The 15673-nt window shown below is 40.1% G+C and overlaps 1 protein-coding gene across 1 annotated transcript; it reads left to right on the top strand.

Moving 5' to 3' along the window:
- The first annotated feature begins 1631 nt into the window (after window positions 1–1631).
- Window positions 1632–14872, top strand: LOC112068155 (endothelin-1-like). Its single transcript, XM_024135210.2, has 4 exons — window positions 1632–1938; window positions 11827–11995; window positions 13895–14023; window positions 14132–14872. The coding sequence occupies exons 1-4, from the start codon at window positions 1773–1775 to the stop codon at window positions 14238–14240; spliced, it is 573 nt and encodes a 190-aa protein (XP_023990978.1). The 5' UTR covers window positions 1632–1772; the 3' UTR covers window positions 14241–14872.
- The last annotated feature ends 801 nt before the right edge of the window (window positions 14873–15673 follow it).

The raw sequence follows: 15673 nt of genomic DNA on the forward strand, positions 1-15673 counted from the left end.
GTTCTATTTGACATTTTACCAGATGGCCTTTGTGATTTTAACGATTCAGTCAAAAACATATTCAACAGAGGAGGAGAGAAAGACAAAAACATCTTACAAAAAAAATCTGTATTGTGTCAAACAATTTCTGAAATGATGAGAAATGGACCGTGAAGTCATGTCTCCTGAGCCAGTAGAAAGCGTAGCCAAGGGATCACACCTATGAGTCACAACACAAAATTGCCCCTCACCCATACCTCTTAAAAAATAAATTAAATGTCTCTTACTGCCCCTCCTTTGATCAAAACATACCAGTAAGCTATGCCCTTTACTTTAGAGAGACTTGTAGGGTAAATTTAGTTTTTACATTCTGCACGCACTGTTGAGATATTCCTGCAGCGCGAACCCTGGGAGCCCTAGTGAGTGAGTGGCCATATTTACTGACAGTTGATGACAACCTGTTCATTAAATCTTCCACAGACTTTGCGGGAGAGAAGTTGGGCTGAAAAGTCTCTGAAGTTTTTTTGTCTCCCTTTTTCCCCTTCATCCATTCCCACCCCATCTCACCTCAAGTATCTAATTGCTGTAGCCAGGGGCACAGTGAGCAAAGATGTTGTTTTGTGTTTCACCAAGCCTTTAATTATCTCTCCTGAATGCAAAACTAAGCCTAATCTCAACTAATGAGAAGTCTAAAACTCTGCTAAATGGGAGTGAGGGTAGGAAGAAATAGCCCCTGTGGTGGGACTCAGAATACTCCAGTATACCTACTGTGATCATGTTACAGGCCCCAATAAAGAGTGCTCAGGGAAACTTTCACACGGAGGATCTTTAAGCATTAGGTTACTCACTCACCTTCACAGTTTCTAGATATCACACACAACCTCCAACAACACAAACCACAACGATGATGTTAGTGGATCTGGGCTTAGATAGGATCCAAATGTGATGTGCAAATGGTATAGCCAAAGGATGGAAAATAAATAAACACTCTAACAAACAAAAAGCACAGGTTAAAGAGAGGAATATGTGAGTACTGTAAACTATTTTGAAGGCAGCAAAACTTTACCTAATACAAGACCAATACAGGACCCTGGCTTAGAGCAATTAACAAAATGTCTGGCACACAGATGCGTTAATTGAGATGTTTCAATGGACTCTTTATTCTTTTAATTAAAATGTTGGTTTGCCAYAATGGGTTTCCCTTGGTTTGGCTAAAAGACATGGTGCTAAACATCTTCCCCATATGAAGTTGAGGATTTCCTCCAAAATACTTTTTTTTCTAGCGCCATGGACTTGTTCTTTAGACCTCTCTATGCCAAACATATCCTCAAAATCCACTGCCTGCTGGGAATCTGACAACCAATTATTCCCCAGTTCCCTTCCCACTAAAACATCTGCTTTCCTTGTGCTCTGGTGCTGGACTCACCACAGTGCTCTATTCTAATCCCAACTGGCTTGGTCCTGTGACAACACCTTCAGCACACCTTTCGGGATGTGGTCAGAAACAATCCTCTCTCAAGGCAGCTCTTTCCTGCTGTATGTTATCAGTAACAGGCAGGCCTGCAGCACATAGCAGAGATGTATACACTTAGTATAGTGTATCGCTGCGCACACGCACACACACACACACACACACAAGTGTAGGGCTGTTGTCCATGTGTGGGACTGTGGGGGAGAGGAGAGGCAGAAGTAGTGACAGAGACAGAATCTGTGGAGGAGGAAGGAAGGGTGTGCTGATGTCTGAGGTGCTGCTGCTCCAGACCAGTGTCTGGGACTGACTGTAGAACTTCTCCATGCTTCACTTCTCACTGATCCCTGCTTCTGGAAATATTGTCACTACTATTTTAGAATTTGGAGCTGTTTGTACTCACAGCTGTTTGGAACATTGGAACAGAATAATGGATCTCACCACTTTTTACTTCCTGACCACTACTTTGGTTTTGATACTGGAGCATGAAGGTAAAGACCTTTCTCCTACTTTTTTATTTTAGTTATGCTTTATTTAACTAGGCAAGTCAGTTAAGAACAAATTCTTATTCACAATGATTATTGAGACCGTATGAGAAGCATGCACTTTTTGTTTTAACTGGCATAAAGTGTGCTTTACTATCCTGTGGGGTATACTTGTTGCACCTGAGCTGTGGTTTAATAGAGATAACATGTAGTCGGTGATTGCGAGCGCTCATGTTGGTCATGCCTGTGAGCAGATACCAGGGTCAGCTGTCAGCTTTAACTGTGTGCTTTTATCTCTGTCTGTTTTGATATGTTCTTCAAAGGAGCAGTGTTAAATTGATTTATTGAATCTACTTGGGAACAAAAAAGCCTATTTTATATCATCACTACAGTTGTTATGAAGGAGATGTCTGTATCCCCTGCTCAAGAGTCACAATATTCTGTATGAGATTAGAAAGAAATTGTTTGCATAACAATTACCTCTGATATAATCTTTGCTGCTGATGCAATGTTGTGAACTGATCTAATTTTTGTGCTGATGTCGAATGAGGAGAGTGTTATATATTACAAGTATCAAAACATGGTCCTGCGTGGTTCAGTTGGTAGAGCATAGYGCTTGCATTGCCATGGTTGTGATTTCAATTCACACGGGGGACCGGTATGAAAATGTATGCACTCACTAATGTAAGTCACTCATGATCAGAGCATCTGCTAAAAGACTAAAGTGTAAAAATAGCAAAAAACTCCAATGGATGAAATGTACATATACTTTAAACTACAGTATTAGCAAAGCAGCATCCCACTTTAGAATTGTATTATATATGTACATATAAAGGGGAGAAATGTGGACATTCTGACTGCCCATGTCCTGGACCATAAGAGTTAGATGCCAGCTAATGTAAACCATAGTGTTCTGATTTATTTTCCAACCTTACACTTAAACTTCAAGGACACCTTAACACCTCCACATTCCAGTTGGCAACTCCTTCAATTTCCCTATAGCATTTGCCCAGGTTGTTGATTTATCAATTTACCTGGTAAAATAAGGTCAAGTAAATTAATAAAATGGCTCACAGATAAGCCGTCAATCACAACTTCCACATTTCTCATTACATAACATTTTACTTTAATCTAACATATCCTCAATAGGACTACGTTCATCAACCAAACAACATGTGATTGTGTGACCTACTAGTATTGGTCTGCAGGACATTCTAAATGAGTGTGTTTTTGATACATGAAGAATCCTTAACCACTCTGCCGCTGTGGTAGCCAAACATCTGATGCTAATTACAAGGGGTTAAAAAATAGCCATCTTTTTTTTTAATCTGAGGGAAAAGTTCAAACCACCTAGCTACKTTCTCCTTGATCGAAGAAGGAAAAAACGGATAAGTTTAGGTCAGGACACAAATGAAAGTAAGAGGTAACTATCTAGAGATACGTACTCTCTATAGATGTGTACTATTTCTATAGATTCCTCGAGATTTGTAATATCTCTAGATCAAAAGATACAATGCAGCAGGTGTTCACAATGGGGCTGTTGCATTACATCACGCAGTTCTTTTCAGGAATTTGGACTACTCATTCAGCCCAATATAAAAAATATACTGTTCTTTTGGTCTGAACATTTCTACGTCATGGGTTGCTGACCATGTGTGCTGCACATTCCCTTAGGAACCACAGACCATAGGTCAGTTCTATAACAGAGATCCCCAGGCAACACCCCACCTCAGTGTAGAGGGCTTTAGCTGCAGGAAAAGAGATTCAGCTCTGGTGGTGGGCTGAATTGCAAAAATTAGCTTACAGATAAGCTATCAATTACAACTTCCACATTTCTCAATACATGAAATAGATTTTTTTGTTGTTTAATCTAACATATCCTCAAAATGATTACATGTATCAACCAAACAAAATGTTATTGTGACTTGTTATTGGTCTGCAGGACATTCTAAATGAGTATGTTTTTGATAAACTGCATATTGGTCATCCATGAAGAATCCTAAACCACGTAGTTGTGGTAGCCAGACATCTGATGCTTATTATAAAGGGTTGATAAATAGCCATTTTCTTTTTAAATCTGAGGGAAGAGTTCAAAATATCTAGCTACGTACTCCTCGATCAAAGAAGGACAAAAGGTATACATTTAGGTCAGGACACAAACAAAAGTAAGGGTTAGCTATGTAGAGATAAGTACTCTCTCTACCTCGATATCTCTAAATCAGAAGATTTAGCAACAAGTGTTCACACTGGGGCTGTTTTTACATCGTGCTTTCGAGGAATTTGGACTAGTCATTCAGCATAATATTACAAATATATTTACTGCTCTTTTGGTCTGAATATTTCTACGTCATGTGTTGCTGCTGCAAATTCCCTTCGGAACCATAGAGTATACAGTAAGTCAGTTTTATAATGGAGAACCCCAGGCAACACCTCACTGGTTTAGAGGGCTTTAGCTGGAGGAAACAGGGATTCAGCTCTGGTGGTGGGCTGAGATTTAACCGCCCAATGATCTGAACCAGGAAAACATTCTCCATTAACGTCAATCCTAATTGTATGGGGAAGGARACCTTGTAGTAGACTATTTATCAAGGTCAAGACTTTATGAAAGCAACATTTTTTTTTTTGATAACACAAATTAAACATGGATTATTATTGTGGATTATTATTATGGATTTTATTAGATAGATACTTCTAAAAACTATGTCCTGTGTTATGGGTGTTGTTAAAGTACACTCTATGGTTTATTGTTTCTGATATATGATAATAAGAGTTTAACATTGGTTAGTTCAGCAATGTCTGGAATCCATATAAGCCATTATACACAGCAAAACTGTTGCTTGTGGTAACATGCCACCCATATATTGTATTGTACCATATACAGTGCATTCAGAACGTATCCATACCCCTTGAATTATTCCACATGTTGTTGTGGGACAGTCATCTACACACAATACCCCATAATGACAAAGAGAAAACTTGTTTTTAGAAATGTTTGCGCATTTATTGAAAATGAAACACAGATATACAGTTGAAGTCAGAAGTTTACATACACCTTAGCCAAATAGATTTAAACTCAGGTTTTCACAATACATGACATTTAATCCTCGTAAAGGATCACCACTTTATTTTAAGAATGTGAAATGTCAGAATAATAGTAGAGAGAATTATTTATTTCAGCTTTAATTTCTTTCATCACATTCCCAGTGGGTCAGAAGTTTACATACACTCAATTAGCATTTGGTAGCATTGCCTTTAAATTGTTTAACTTGGGTCAAATGTTTCAGGTAGCCTTCCACAAGCTTCCCACAATAAGTTGGGTGAATTTTGGCCCATTCCTCCTGACAGAGCTGGTGTAACTGAGTCAGGTTTGGAGGCCTCCTTGCTTGCACACGCTTTTTCAGTTCTGCCCACAAATTTCCTATGGGATTGAGGTCGGTGCTTTGTGATGGCCACTCCAATACCTTGACTTTGYTGTCCTTAAGCCATTTTGCCACAACTTTGGAAGTATGCTTGGGGTCATTGTCCATTTGGAAGACCCACTTGCAACCATGCTTTAACTTCCTGACTGATGTCTTGAGATGTTGCTTCAATATATTGAGATGTTGCCTCAATATCCACATAATTTTCCTCCCTCATGATGGCATCTATTTTGTGAAGTGCACCAGTCCCTCCTGCAAAGCACCCCCACAACATGATGCTGCCACCCCCGTCCGTCACGGTTGGGATGGTGTTCTTCGGCTTGCAAGCCTCCCCTTTTCTCCTCCAAACATAACAATGGTCATTATGGCCAAACAGTTCTATTTTTGTTTCATCAGACCAGAGGACATTTCTACAAAAAGTACGATCTTTGTCCTCATGTGCAGTTGCAAACCGTAGTCTGGATTTTTAATGGCGGTTTTGGAGCAGTGGTTTCTTCATAGCCTTTCAGGTTATGTTGATATAGGACTCGTTTTACTGTGGATATCGATACTTTTGTACCTGTTTCCTCCAGCATCTTCACAAGGTCCTTTGCTGTTGTTCTGGGATTGATTTGCACTTTTTGCACCAAAGTGCGTTCATCTCTAGGAGACAGAACGCGTCTCCTTCCTGAGCGGTATGACGGCTGCGTAGTCCCATGGTGTTTATACTTGCATACTATTGTTTGTACAGATGAACGTGGTACCTTCAGGTGTTTGGAAATTGCTCCCAAGGATGAACCAGACTTGTGGAGGTCTACAATTYTTTTTCTGAGGTCTTGGCTGATTTCTTTWGATTTTTCCATGATGTCAAGCAAAGAGGCACTGAGTTTAAAGGAAGGCCTTGAAATACATCCACAGGTACACCTCCAATTGACTCAAATGATGTCAACTAGCCTATCAGAAGCTTCTTAAGCCATGACATCATGTTCTAGGAATTTTCCAAGCTTTTTAGAAGGCACAGTCAACTTAATGTATGTATACTTCTGACCAACTGGAATTGTGATACAGTGAATTCTAAGTGAAATAATTTGTCTGTAGAAAATTGTTGGAAAAATTACTTGTGTCATGCACAAAAGTAGATGTCCTAACCGGCTTGCCAAAACTATAGTTTATTAACAAGACATTTTTAGAGTGGTTGAAAAACAAGTTTTAATGACTTCCGACTTCAACTGTATCTAATTTACGTAAGTATTTCGTAGAAGCATCTTTGGCAGCGATTACAGCTGTGAGTCTTTCTGTTTATGTCTCTTAGAGTTCTCCACACCTGGATTGTGCAACACTTTCCCATTATTCTTTTCAAAATTCTTCAAGCTCTGTCAAATTGGTTGTTGATCATTGCTAGATAGACAACCATTTCCAGATCTTGTCATAGATGTTCAAGTAGATTTAAGTCAAAACTGCAACTCGGACACTCAGGAACATTTACTGTCTTCTTGGTAAGCAACTCCAGTGTAGATTTGGCCTTGTGTTTTAGGTTATTGTCATGCTGAAAGGGGAATTCATCTCCCAATGTCTGGTGGAAAGCAGACTGAAGCAGGTTTTCCTCTCGGATTTTGCCTGTGCTTTGCTCCATTCTGTTTATTTTTCATCTTGGAAAATTCCCCAGTYCTTAACGATTACAAGAATATCCATAACATGATGCGGCCACCACTACGCTTGAAAATATGGAGAATGATACTCAGTGTAACGATACTCTAAATCCTCCTCCTCCTCAGACGAGGAGAGGAGAGAGGGATCTGAAGACCAATGTGCAGCGAGGTATGATGACATGATTTATTTAAGACACGACAAAACAACGAAGACAGAAAAYGAACTATACTTGAATAAACTACAAAACAAATAAACGATGAAAACAGACCTGGACACGAACTTACATATAACGTGAAGAACGCACAAACAGGTACACGACTACAAACAAACGCTACAGTCCCGTGTGGCACGAACATACATACAGACACAGGAGACAACCACCCACAACGAACACTGTGAAACAACCTACCTAAATATGACTCTCAATTAGAGGAACGCCAAACACCTGCCTCTAATTGAGAGCCATACCAGGCAACCCTTAAACCAACATAGAAACAGACAACATAGAATGCCCACCCAAACTCACGTCCTGACCAACTAACACATACAACAAACTAACAGAAATAGGTCAGGAACGTGACACTCAGTAATGTGTTATATTGGATTTTCACAAAAAATAACACTTTATATTCGGAACAAAAAGTGAATTGCTATGCCATATTCTTTGCAGTATTACTTTAGTGCTTTGTTGCAAACAGGATGCATGTTTAGGAATTCTTCTTTTCACTCTGTCAGTTAAGTTAGTATTGTGGAGTAACTACAATGTTGTTGATCCATCCTCAGTTTTCTCCTATCACAGCCATTAAACTCTGTAACTGTTTTAAAGTCACTATTGGCCTCATGGTGAAATCCCTGAGTGGTTTCCTTACTCTCCAGCAACTGAGTTAGGAAGGACACCTGTATCTTTGTAGTGACTGGGTGTATTGATACACCATCCAAAGTGTAATGAATAACTTCCTGACCCAAAAATTGAACACAAATTTGTTTACATCCCTGTTGGTGAGCATTTCTCCTTTGCCAAAATAATCCATCCACCTGAAGATGTGGCATATCAAGAAGCTGATTAAACAGCATTATCATTACACAAGTGCATATTGTGCTGGGGACAATAAAAGGACACTCTAAAATGTGCGGTTTTGTTACACAACACAATGCCACACGTCTCAATGCCACACGTTAGCATTCTGACTGCAGGAATGTCCAACATAGCTGTTGCCAGAATTTTCATTTCTGTACCATAAGCCGCCTCTAAAGTTGTTTTAGAGAATTTGGTAGTACATCAACCGGTCTCACAACTGCAGACCACGTGTAACCACACCAGCACAGTACCTTCACATCCGGCTTCTTCACCTGCGGGATCATCTGAGAAGGGGGAGTGGGGTGCTGAGGAGTATATTGGCTGTAATAATTCCTTTTGTTGGGAAAAACTAATTTGGATTGGCTGGGCCTGGCTCCACAATGGGGGGACCTGGCTCCCAAGTGGGTGGGCCCAAGTGGGCCGTCACAGGCCCACCCAAGGCTGTGCCCCTGCCCAGTCATGTGAAATCCATAGATTAGGGGCTAATGAATTTATTTAATTTGACAGATTTCCTTATATGTACTGTAACTCAGCAAAATTGTTGAACTTTTTGCATGTTGCGTTTATATTTTTGTTCAGTATAGAAAGCTGTGAAAACGACCCAACATGTTTCTGATCAGATTTCAGTTCTGCTTGGATGCATATTTTATGTGGTTGAAATACGATCAGCTTTTATGATGCTGATAAAGGAAGCACCTTTGCAGAAGGTATCTAACTACGCACTCACGGGGGGGGGGGGATATTTTCTGAAGGCACTGTATATATACAGGATTACCGGGGATATAATCTGTGGTAGTTCATAACGTTACATCCACTAATCTTGTTAAAACAGGGCCAGGGGCTCTGACAATGTTGCCTCAACATTCTGCCGGAGATCGTTTCTCACTTAATGGGTTGGTATGGATTAAATAGTAAACTCATGGATGTCTTTGGCAATCAACTGAAACGCTAAAGCAGTGAACTCTCACTTCTCCAAACAGGTCACTAAATAAAATGTAATCTCAGGAGGCACGCAAGGCTTGTAGTGTAACATTTCCATAGTAAATGCCAATACAGTATAATCCATGGTCCAGGCATCTGTTTGGCGCGGAGTCTGTAAGACCCCAACCTTTAATTTCCTTGCTATAAGTCTAAAGCAAGAAATCCACCATTAAAACAGTTCCCTGATCAAAAGATGATTTACCTTTAGCTATTTGCATCAGTCAAAGCTACTTACGTAAATCACTCGACACCTGTATGATCAGACTCTCTGTTGGGGCATTTTCCCTGAGACTTGTTAATAAAGAGCTGAAGAGGACCGCTTTGGTGTACAAGGGAAATCTGGTTTCCTTCAAGTGATAAAAAGTCAAACCCCAACCCAATTATCAGAAGCTGCACTCGTGGCTTGCCCCAACAGATGCCTGAATGCACTGCATGAACTTGCAAGGAACATGCAGGGTACAATGTGGTTGGCCACTGATTCATTGGAGTGCTTTAAACCCAAATCCACATGGCATTTGGGATTCTCCACCACTTGAGCTTTGTAGCACATGTATTAAACTATTGACCTTTACAGGGTGTAACAGTTTGATACAATTTACAAAATAAAATATAAAGCGTAAGAAATATATTAGGGTTAGATGTGGGAAACATAAGAACGTAGCTATGTGTAGACAGTGTCATTATCAGAAAAGAAATCCCTGTCTATACTGGACATACAGTGGCAACCTAATCTAGGCTTCATCTGGGCTATCAGACTGTAATAATACAGTTGAAGTTCGAAGTTTACATACACTTAGATTGGAGTCATTAAAACTCGTTTTTCAACCACTCCACACATTTCTTGTTAACAAACTATAGTTTTGGCAAGTCGGTTAGGACATCTACTTTGTGCATGACACAAGTAATTTTTCCAACAATTGTTTACAGATAGATTATTTCACTTATAATTCACTGTATCACAATTCCAGTGGGTCAGAAGTTTACATACACTAAGTTGACTGTGCCTTTAAACAGCGTCAAAATTCCAGAAAATGATGTCATGGCTTTAGAAGCTTCTGATAGGCTAATTGACATCATTTGAGTCAATTGGAGGTGTACCTGTGGATGTATTTCAAGGCCTTCCTTCAAACTCACTGCCTCTTTGCTTGACATCATGGGAAAATCAAAAGAAATCAGCCAAGACCTCAGAAAAAAACATTGTAGACCTCCATAAGTCTGGTTCATCCTTGGGAGCAATTTCCAAACACCTGAAGGTACCACGTTCATCTGTACAAACAATAGTATGCAAGTATAAACACCATGGGACCACGCAGCCGTCATACCGCTCAGGAAGGAAGGAGACGCGTTCTGTCTCCTAGAGATGAACGCACTTTGGTGCGAAAAGTGCCAATCAATCCCAGAACAAAAGCAAAGGACATTGTGAAGATGCTGGAGGAAATAGGTACAAAGGTATCTATATCCACAGTAAAACGAGTCCTATATCGACATAACCTGAAAGGCCGCTCAGCAAGGAAGAAACCAATGCTCCAAAACCGCCATAAAATATCCAGACTACGGTTTGCAACTGCACATGGGGACAAAGTTCGTACTTTTTRKAGAAATGTCCTCTGGTCTGATGAAACAAAAATAGAACTATTTTGCCATAATGACCATTGTTATGTTTGGAGGAGAAAGGGGGAGGCATGCAAGCCAAAGAACACCATCCCAACCCTGAAGCCCGGGGGTGGCAGCATCATGTTGTGGGGGATGCTTTGCTGCAGGAGTGACTGGTGCACTTCACAAAATAGATGATATCATGAGGATGGAAAATTATGTAGATATATTGAAGCAACATCTCAAGACATCAGTCAGGAAGTTAAAGCATGGTCACAAATGGGTATTCCAAATGGACAAGCATACTTCCAAAGTTGTGGCAAAATGGCTTAAGGACAGCAAAGTCAAGGTATTGGAATGGCCATCACAAAGCCCTGACCTCAATCCTATAGAACATTTGTGGGCAGAACTGAAAAAGCGTGTGCAAGCAAGGAGGCCTACAAACCTGACTCAGTTACACCAGCTCTGTCAGGAGGAGTGGGCCAAAATTCACCCAACTTATTGTGGGAAGGCTACCTGAAACATTAAACAATTTGGCCAGTGGGTCAGAAGTTAAACAATTTAAAGGCAATGCTACCAAATACTAATTGAGTGTATATAAACTTCTGACCCACTGGGAATGTGATGAAAGAAAAAAAAGCTAAAATAAATAATTGTCTACTATTATTCTGACATTTCACATTCTTAAAATAAAGTGGTGATCCTAACTGACCTAAAACATGGAATTTTTACTAGGGTTAAATGTCAGGAATTGTGAAAAACTGAGTTTAAATGTATTTGGCTAAAGTGTATGTAAACTTCCGACTTCAACTGTGTGTCTGACTGACATCAAATGAATAACCAGTGCTGATCAGTGTCTTTCTGAGGGCTGGATAAAAGGCTGTCTGTTGCCCAGTGTAGCCCAGTGGCAGTAAGATGGCCTATAGACGGTGAGAGGGCTGGAGGACACTCAATAAGTTAATTGTTTTATAGACTATTGGCCCCTATGAGAAGCACATAATAGGATGGATGTGTCACGATTATAACCACATTAGCAGTGCCAAATGAGCTACAGTACACACTGTTCTTCAGAAACGAATACAAAATGGAGTGACCGCAATCTCACAATTCTGTACCCAATGTCCTTGTAAAAGTTTCATTAGTGTGTGTTATCTTGATATAATGCTTCATTCATGGGTTTTCCCTTTCTCCCAGCATACTCAGACTCCACCTCTATCCCTGGGACTGGTCCAGAGGAGGGCCCCGTGAAGCTGCTTAACCACAGGCCCCATCGGCGGGAGAGGCGTTGTTCCTGTGAGAACCTGAAAGATAAAGAATGTGTGTACTTCTGCCACATCGGCATCGTCTGGGTCAACACTCCTGGGTGAGTCCATCGACACACTCACACACGAACATCACACAGCACAACTGGAATTCACCCCCTCATAAACATACCATAGCTAGAAAGATCTTGAAGACACATCTCTGTGTTGTGAAATCAGAGCTACATCTATACATAGTTTTGTTGGATTGAAAAGGTGGAAATGCGTGACATTTGAATGATAAATTCTCATGCTGTATCATATTTTTGCATTGAGCCATGGTGTGTTGTGACAGCGCAATGAGAAGCCACAGGGTTTTTTATATTTTTTTGTGATTCATTATCACATCAGGGTGTAAGGAGCTGGATGATTTGTGGTACTCTGTAAATCTCAAAAACGCAAAGTGTCAAGGATTTAATTTAAAATAAGAGGCAGCTACTGTTTATCATCAACTCAGACTGTCTCTCAACTCTTTCCTGCTGAAGCTTCTTGTGTAACATAAAAAAAGATATCTACTCACATTTTTCAAAAACAAGTAGTGTAACTCTTCAACATTTACTAGTCAACCTACAATAAGATGTATCTGAACATACTTCCTGACCCAAATATCCCACATCCAATTAGTTGGAGCAGTGGTTAGGGCATCTGTCCTCTTGTTAATTCCTTGTTTCCTCAAAAGAGCTTTCATATGTGTTCTGGAAGTACCAGGTTTCTATAAGTTTGCCACTAGGCTGTACTTCCCCATGGTTAGCCAAAAACAGCTACTAAAGACTAAGGCCTATACATTTTAGGTACTGTGCTATGTTTAAACATGGAATCACAGTAGTAGTATGCAATTATGTAATCCCTTGTTGTTGTCATTATCATATCATTGGTAATACCACACGTCCGCCTACCAAACATTATTAAAACAAAGGGATRGACATCGGCAGTTAGGAACTGATATTACATTTCATATTAAAAGTTTGCAAATAACCATTCATTTCCAAAATTAGCATAGGGTTTTATGAAACTCATGTGTGGTTTCTATTAAATTCTGTTGACTCAAGCTATCTACTTCCAACGCCAACTCTAGCAACTACGACAGGTCACAGTTCCTAAAAATTTTGGGACATTTACTGGCAGTCATAGAGACAGGCATTCACCGTCCAAAAAACTACAACAGGGAGAAAGAGATGAGAAAAGAAAGGGTCACCTTTCAACAGCTGCCAAAAACACAGTTTGGAATGCAGATGTGTTAGTGTTTAAAGAGCAGGCTGCTCTGACAGACACAGACAGACAGACCGACCGACTGACCAACAGACAGACAGATAGATGGGTGCATGTGTGTGAGTGTGTATGTCAGCGTGCGAGGGATGAGTGCATGTGTGTGATGGTGTGTGGAGAACACAGGGAGGAGGTGACCCTGTTTGATGGGGATGCTTTGAGCCGTGCATGGCATCTGGAATCAGTTGACGGTGTGCATGGTCTTGTTAACATGTTCCAGGCATCAGATGGGCATCGAGCCATAATGGCGGGCAGGCAGACATGCTCTGGTTGGCATCAGGATAAAGGTTAATTCCCAGAGCAATGAAAGAGCAGCTTCAGGAGATATAAATGTGTTATTACAGACTGCCGTCCTCTCTGTGTCCTGTAAGACAGGTTTAGTACATTATACCCTCGAGGCTCATTAGACACCAGTGTTTGCCCAGCTTTTCAGGGCCATGCAGTTGTATACAGTATATAGTATCTGCTTAATTGGTTCTGTGAAAGCATTTTGTGAGTGCCAATAGTGATAGGATATTGAGCTATTATGAGAGCTTCAAGATAAAATTCCAGACATTCTGTGCTGTGCTGTGATAAAATAAAACAAAACACTGAGTTCCCTTTGTAGGTTAAGAAACACATCCATTCAATTCAAAGATATTGTTAATCCTTCCATGTACAAAATGTGCTCATCAATCCCCTAACTCTGTTTCTAGTCAGATAGTGCCATATGGAGTGGGCTCTTTCCCTGTTCGACTGAGGAGAGAGGTGGGACGATGCTTCTGCGCGGAGAGAAATGACTTTGAGTGTCTTCACTTCTGCTCTGCCTTGCGTACACTCAAAGAGTAAGTGTTCTTGAATCACATTTCAGGTGTGTTAATATCATTGCTATGCCATGTCAAATGTTGGGAGGAAAGGAGTTTAAATTGTMATTTTTGTCCTAATTTCCATAGAGGTGAAAATGATTTGGTCAAGAGGAAGTTTGCGACAAAGTTTAAGAAGCGATATAAGGCTGGAATCTCGGATGAAAGGAACCAACACACACTAATTCAAGAAACCTGAAAGGAGAGAATGGACATCACCCTAGTTCCATGTGTCATCCACTTTCATTGGTGTCTTTTACAATACGATGCAAAAGAACATTGTACAATGGTGGTCTGTGTCTGAAGTGTATTTATGAAATTATGCCGTAACTTTGCCTTCTTTTTGTCATTGTGAATAATTTTTTTATGATTTTATTGCTGTACATATATATTTCTACTTTAYAACATACAGTACATACATCATTTTGAAATCAGATATTGTTACATTAATGCAGAAATGATCAGTATTAAGAGAGTATATGTAAATGTCTTGTATCTCTGTCAAAAGTATCTGTCATTTTAACATGTTTTGACCACTTACATCCTTTGGACATGTTTTCTGTCATGAAGTTTGAAAGTGAAAGATGCCGTAGATGCAAAGCAATGCTGTTCATTGCTCTTCACAGTGAGTTATATGCCAAACCAGACAGGAAATAAGCTGTGTGATCTAGGACAGTTGGGTTATTGTATGACATATCCAAAAGTAAAACATTTACAGTTGAAGTCAGAAGTTTACATACACTTAGGTTGGTATCATTAAAACTCGTTTTTCAACCACTCCACAAATTTCTTGTTAACAAACTATAGTTTTGGCAAGTCGGTTAGGACATCTACTTTGTGCATGACACAAGTCATTTTTCCAACAATTGTTTACAGACAGATTATTTCACTTATAATTCACTGTATCACAATTCCAGTGGGTCAGAAGTTCACATACAATAACTTGACTGTGCCTTTAAACAGCTTGGAAAAATCCAGAAATTGATGTCATGGCTTTAGAAGCTTCTGATAGGCTAATTGACATAAGTTGAGTCAATTGGAGGTGTACCTGTGGATGTATTTCAATGCCTACCTTCAAACTCAGTGCCTCTTTGCTTGACAACATGGGAAAAGCTAAAGAAATCAGCCAAGACCTCAGAAAAAAAATTTATAGACCACCACAAGTCTGGTTCATCCTTGGGAGCAATTTCCAAACGCCTGAAGGTACCACGTTCATCTGTACAAACAATAGTATGCAAGTATAAACACCATGGAACTACGCAGCCGTCATACCACTCAGGAAGGAGACGCGTTCTGTCTCCTAGAGATGAACGCACTTTGGTGCGAAAAGTGCAAATCAATCCCAGAGCAACAGCAAAGGACCTTGTGAAGATGCTGCATGAAACAGGTACAAAATGTTCTATATCCACAGTAAAACGAGTCCTATATCGACATAACCTGAAAGGCCGATCAGCAAGGAAGAAGCCACTGCTCCAAAACTGCCATAAAAAAGCCAGACTACGGTTTGCAACTGCACATGGGGACAAAGATCGTACTTTTTGGAGAAATGTCCTCTGGTCTGATGAAACAAAAATAGAACTGTTTGGCCATAATGACCATTGTTATGTTTGGAGGAGAAAGGGGGATGCTTGC

The sequence above is a fragment of the Salvelinus sp. IW2-2015 genome, unplaced genomic scaffold (genome assembly GCF_002910315.2).
Source record: "Salvelinus sp. IW2-2015 unplaced genomic scaffold, ASM291031v2 Un_scaffold86, whole genome shotgun sequence".
Lineage (NCBI taxonomy): Eukaryota > Metazoa > Chordata > Actinopteri > Salmoniformes > Salmonidae > Salvelinus > Salvelinus sp. IW2-2015.

Bases quoted from the DNA above. Each gene is read 5' to 3' on its own strand.
- LOC112068155 (XM_024135210.2), top strand. From the start codon at position 1,773: ATGCTTCACTTCTCACTGATCCCTGCTTCTGGAAATATTGTCACTACT. The intron at 1,939-11,826 runs GTAAAGACCTTT...CCTTTCTCCCAG, and splicing joins TTTGATACTGGAGCATGAAG to CATACTCAGACTCCACCTCT. The intron at 11,996-13,894 runs GTGAGTCCATCG...CTCTGTTTCTAG, and splicing joins GTCTGGGTCAACACTCCTGG to TCAGATAGTGCCATATGGAG.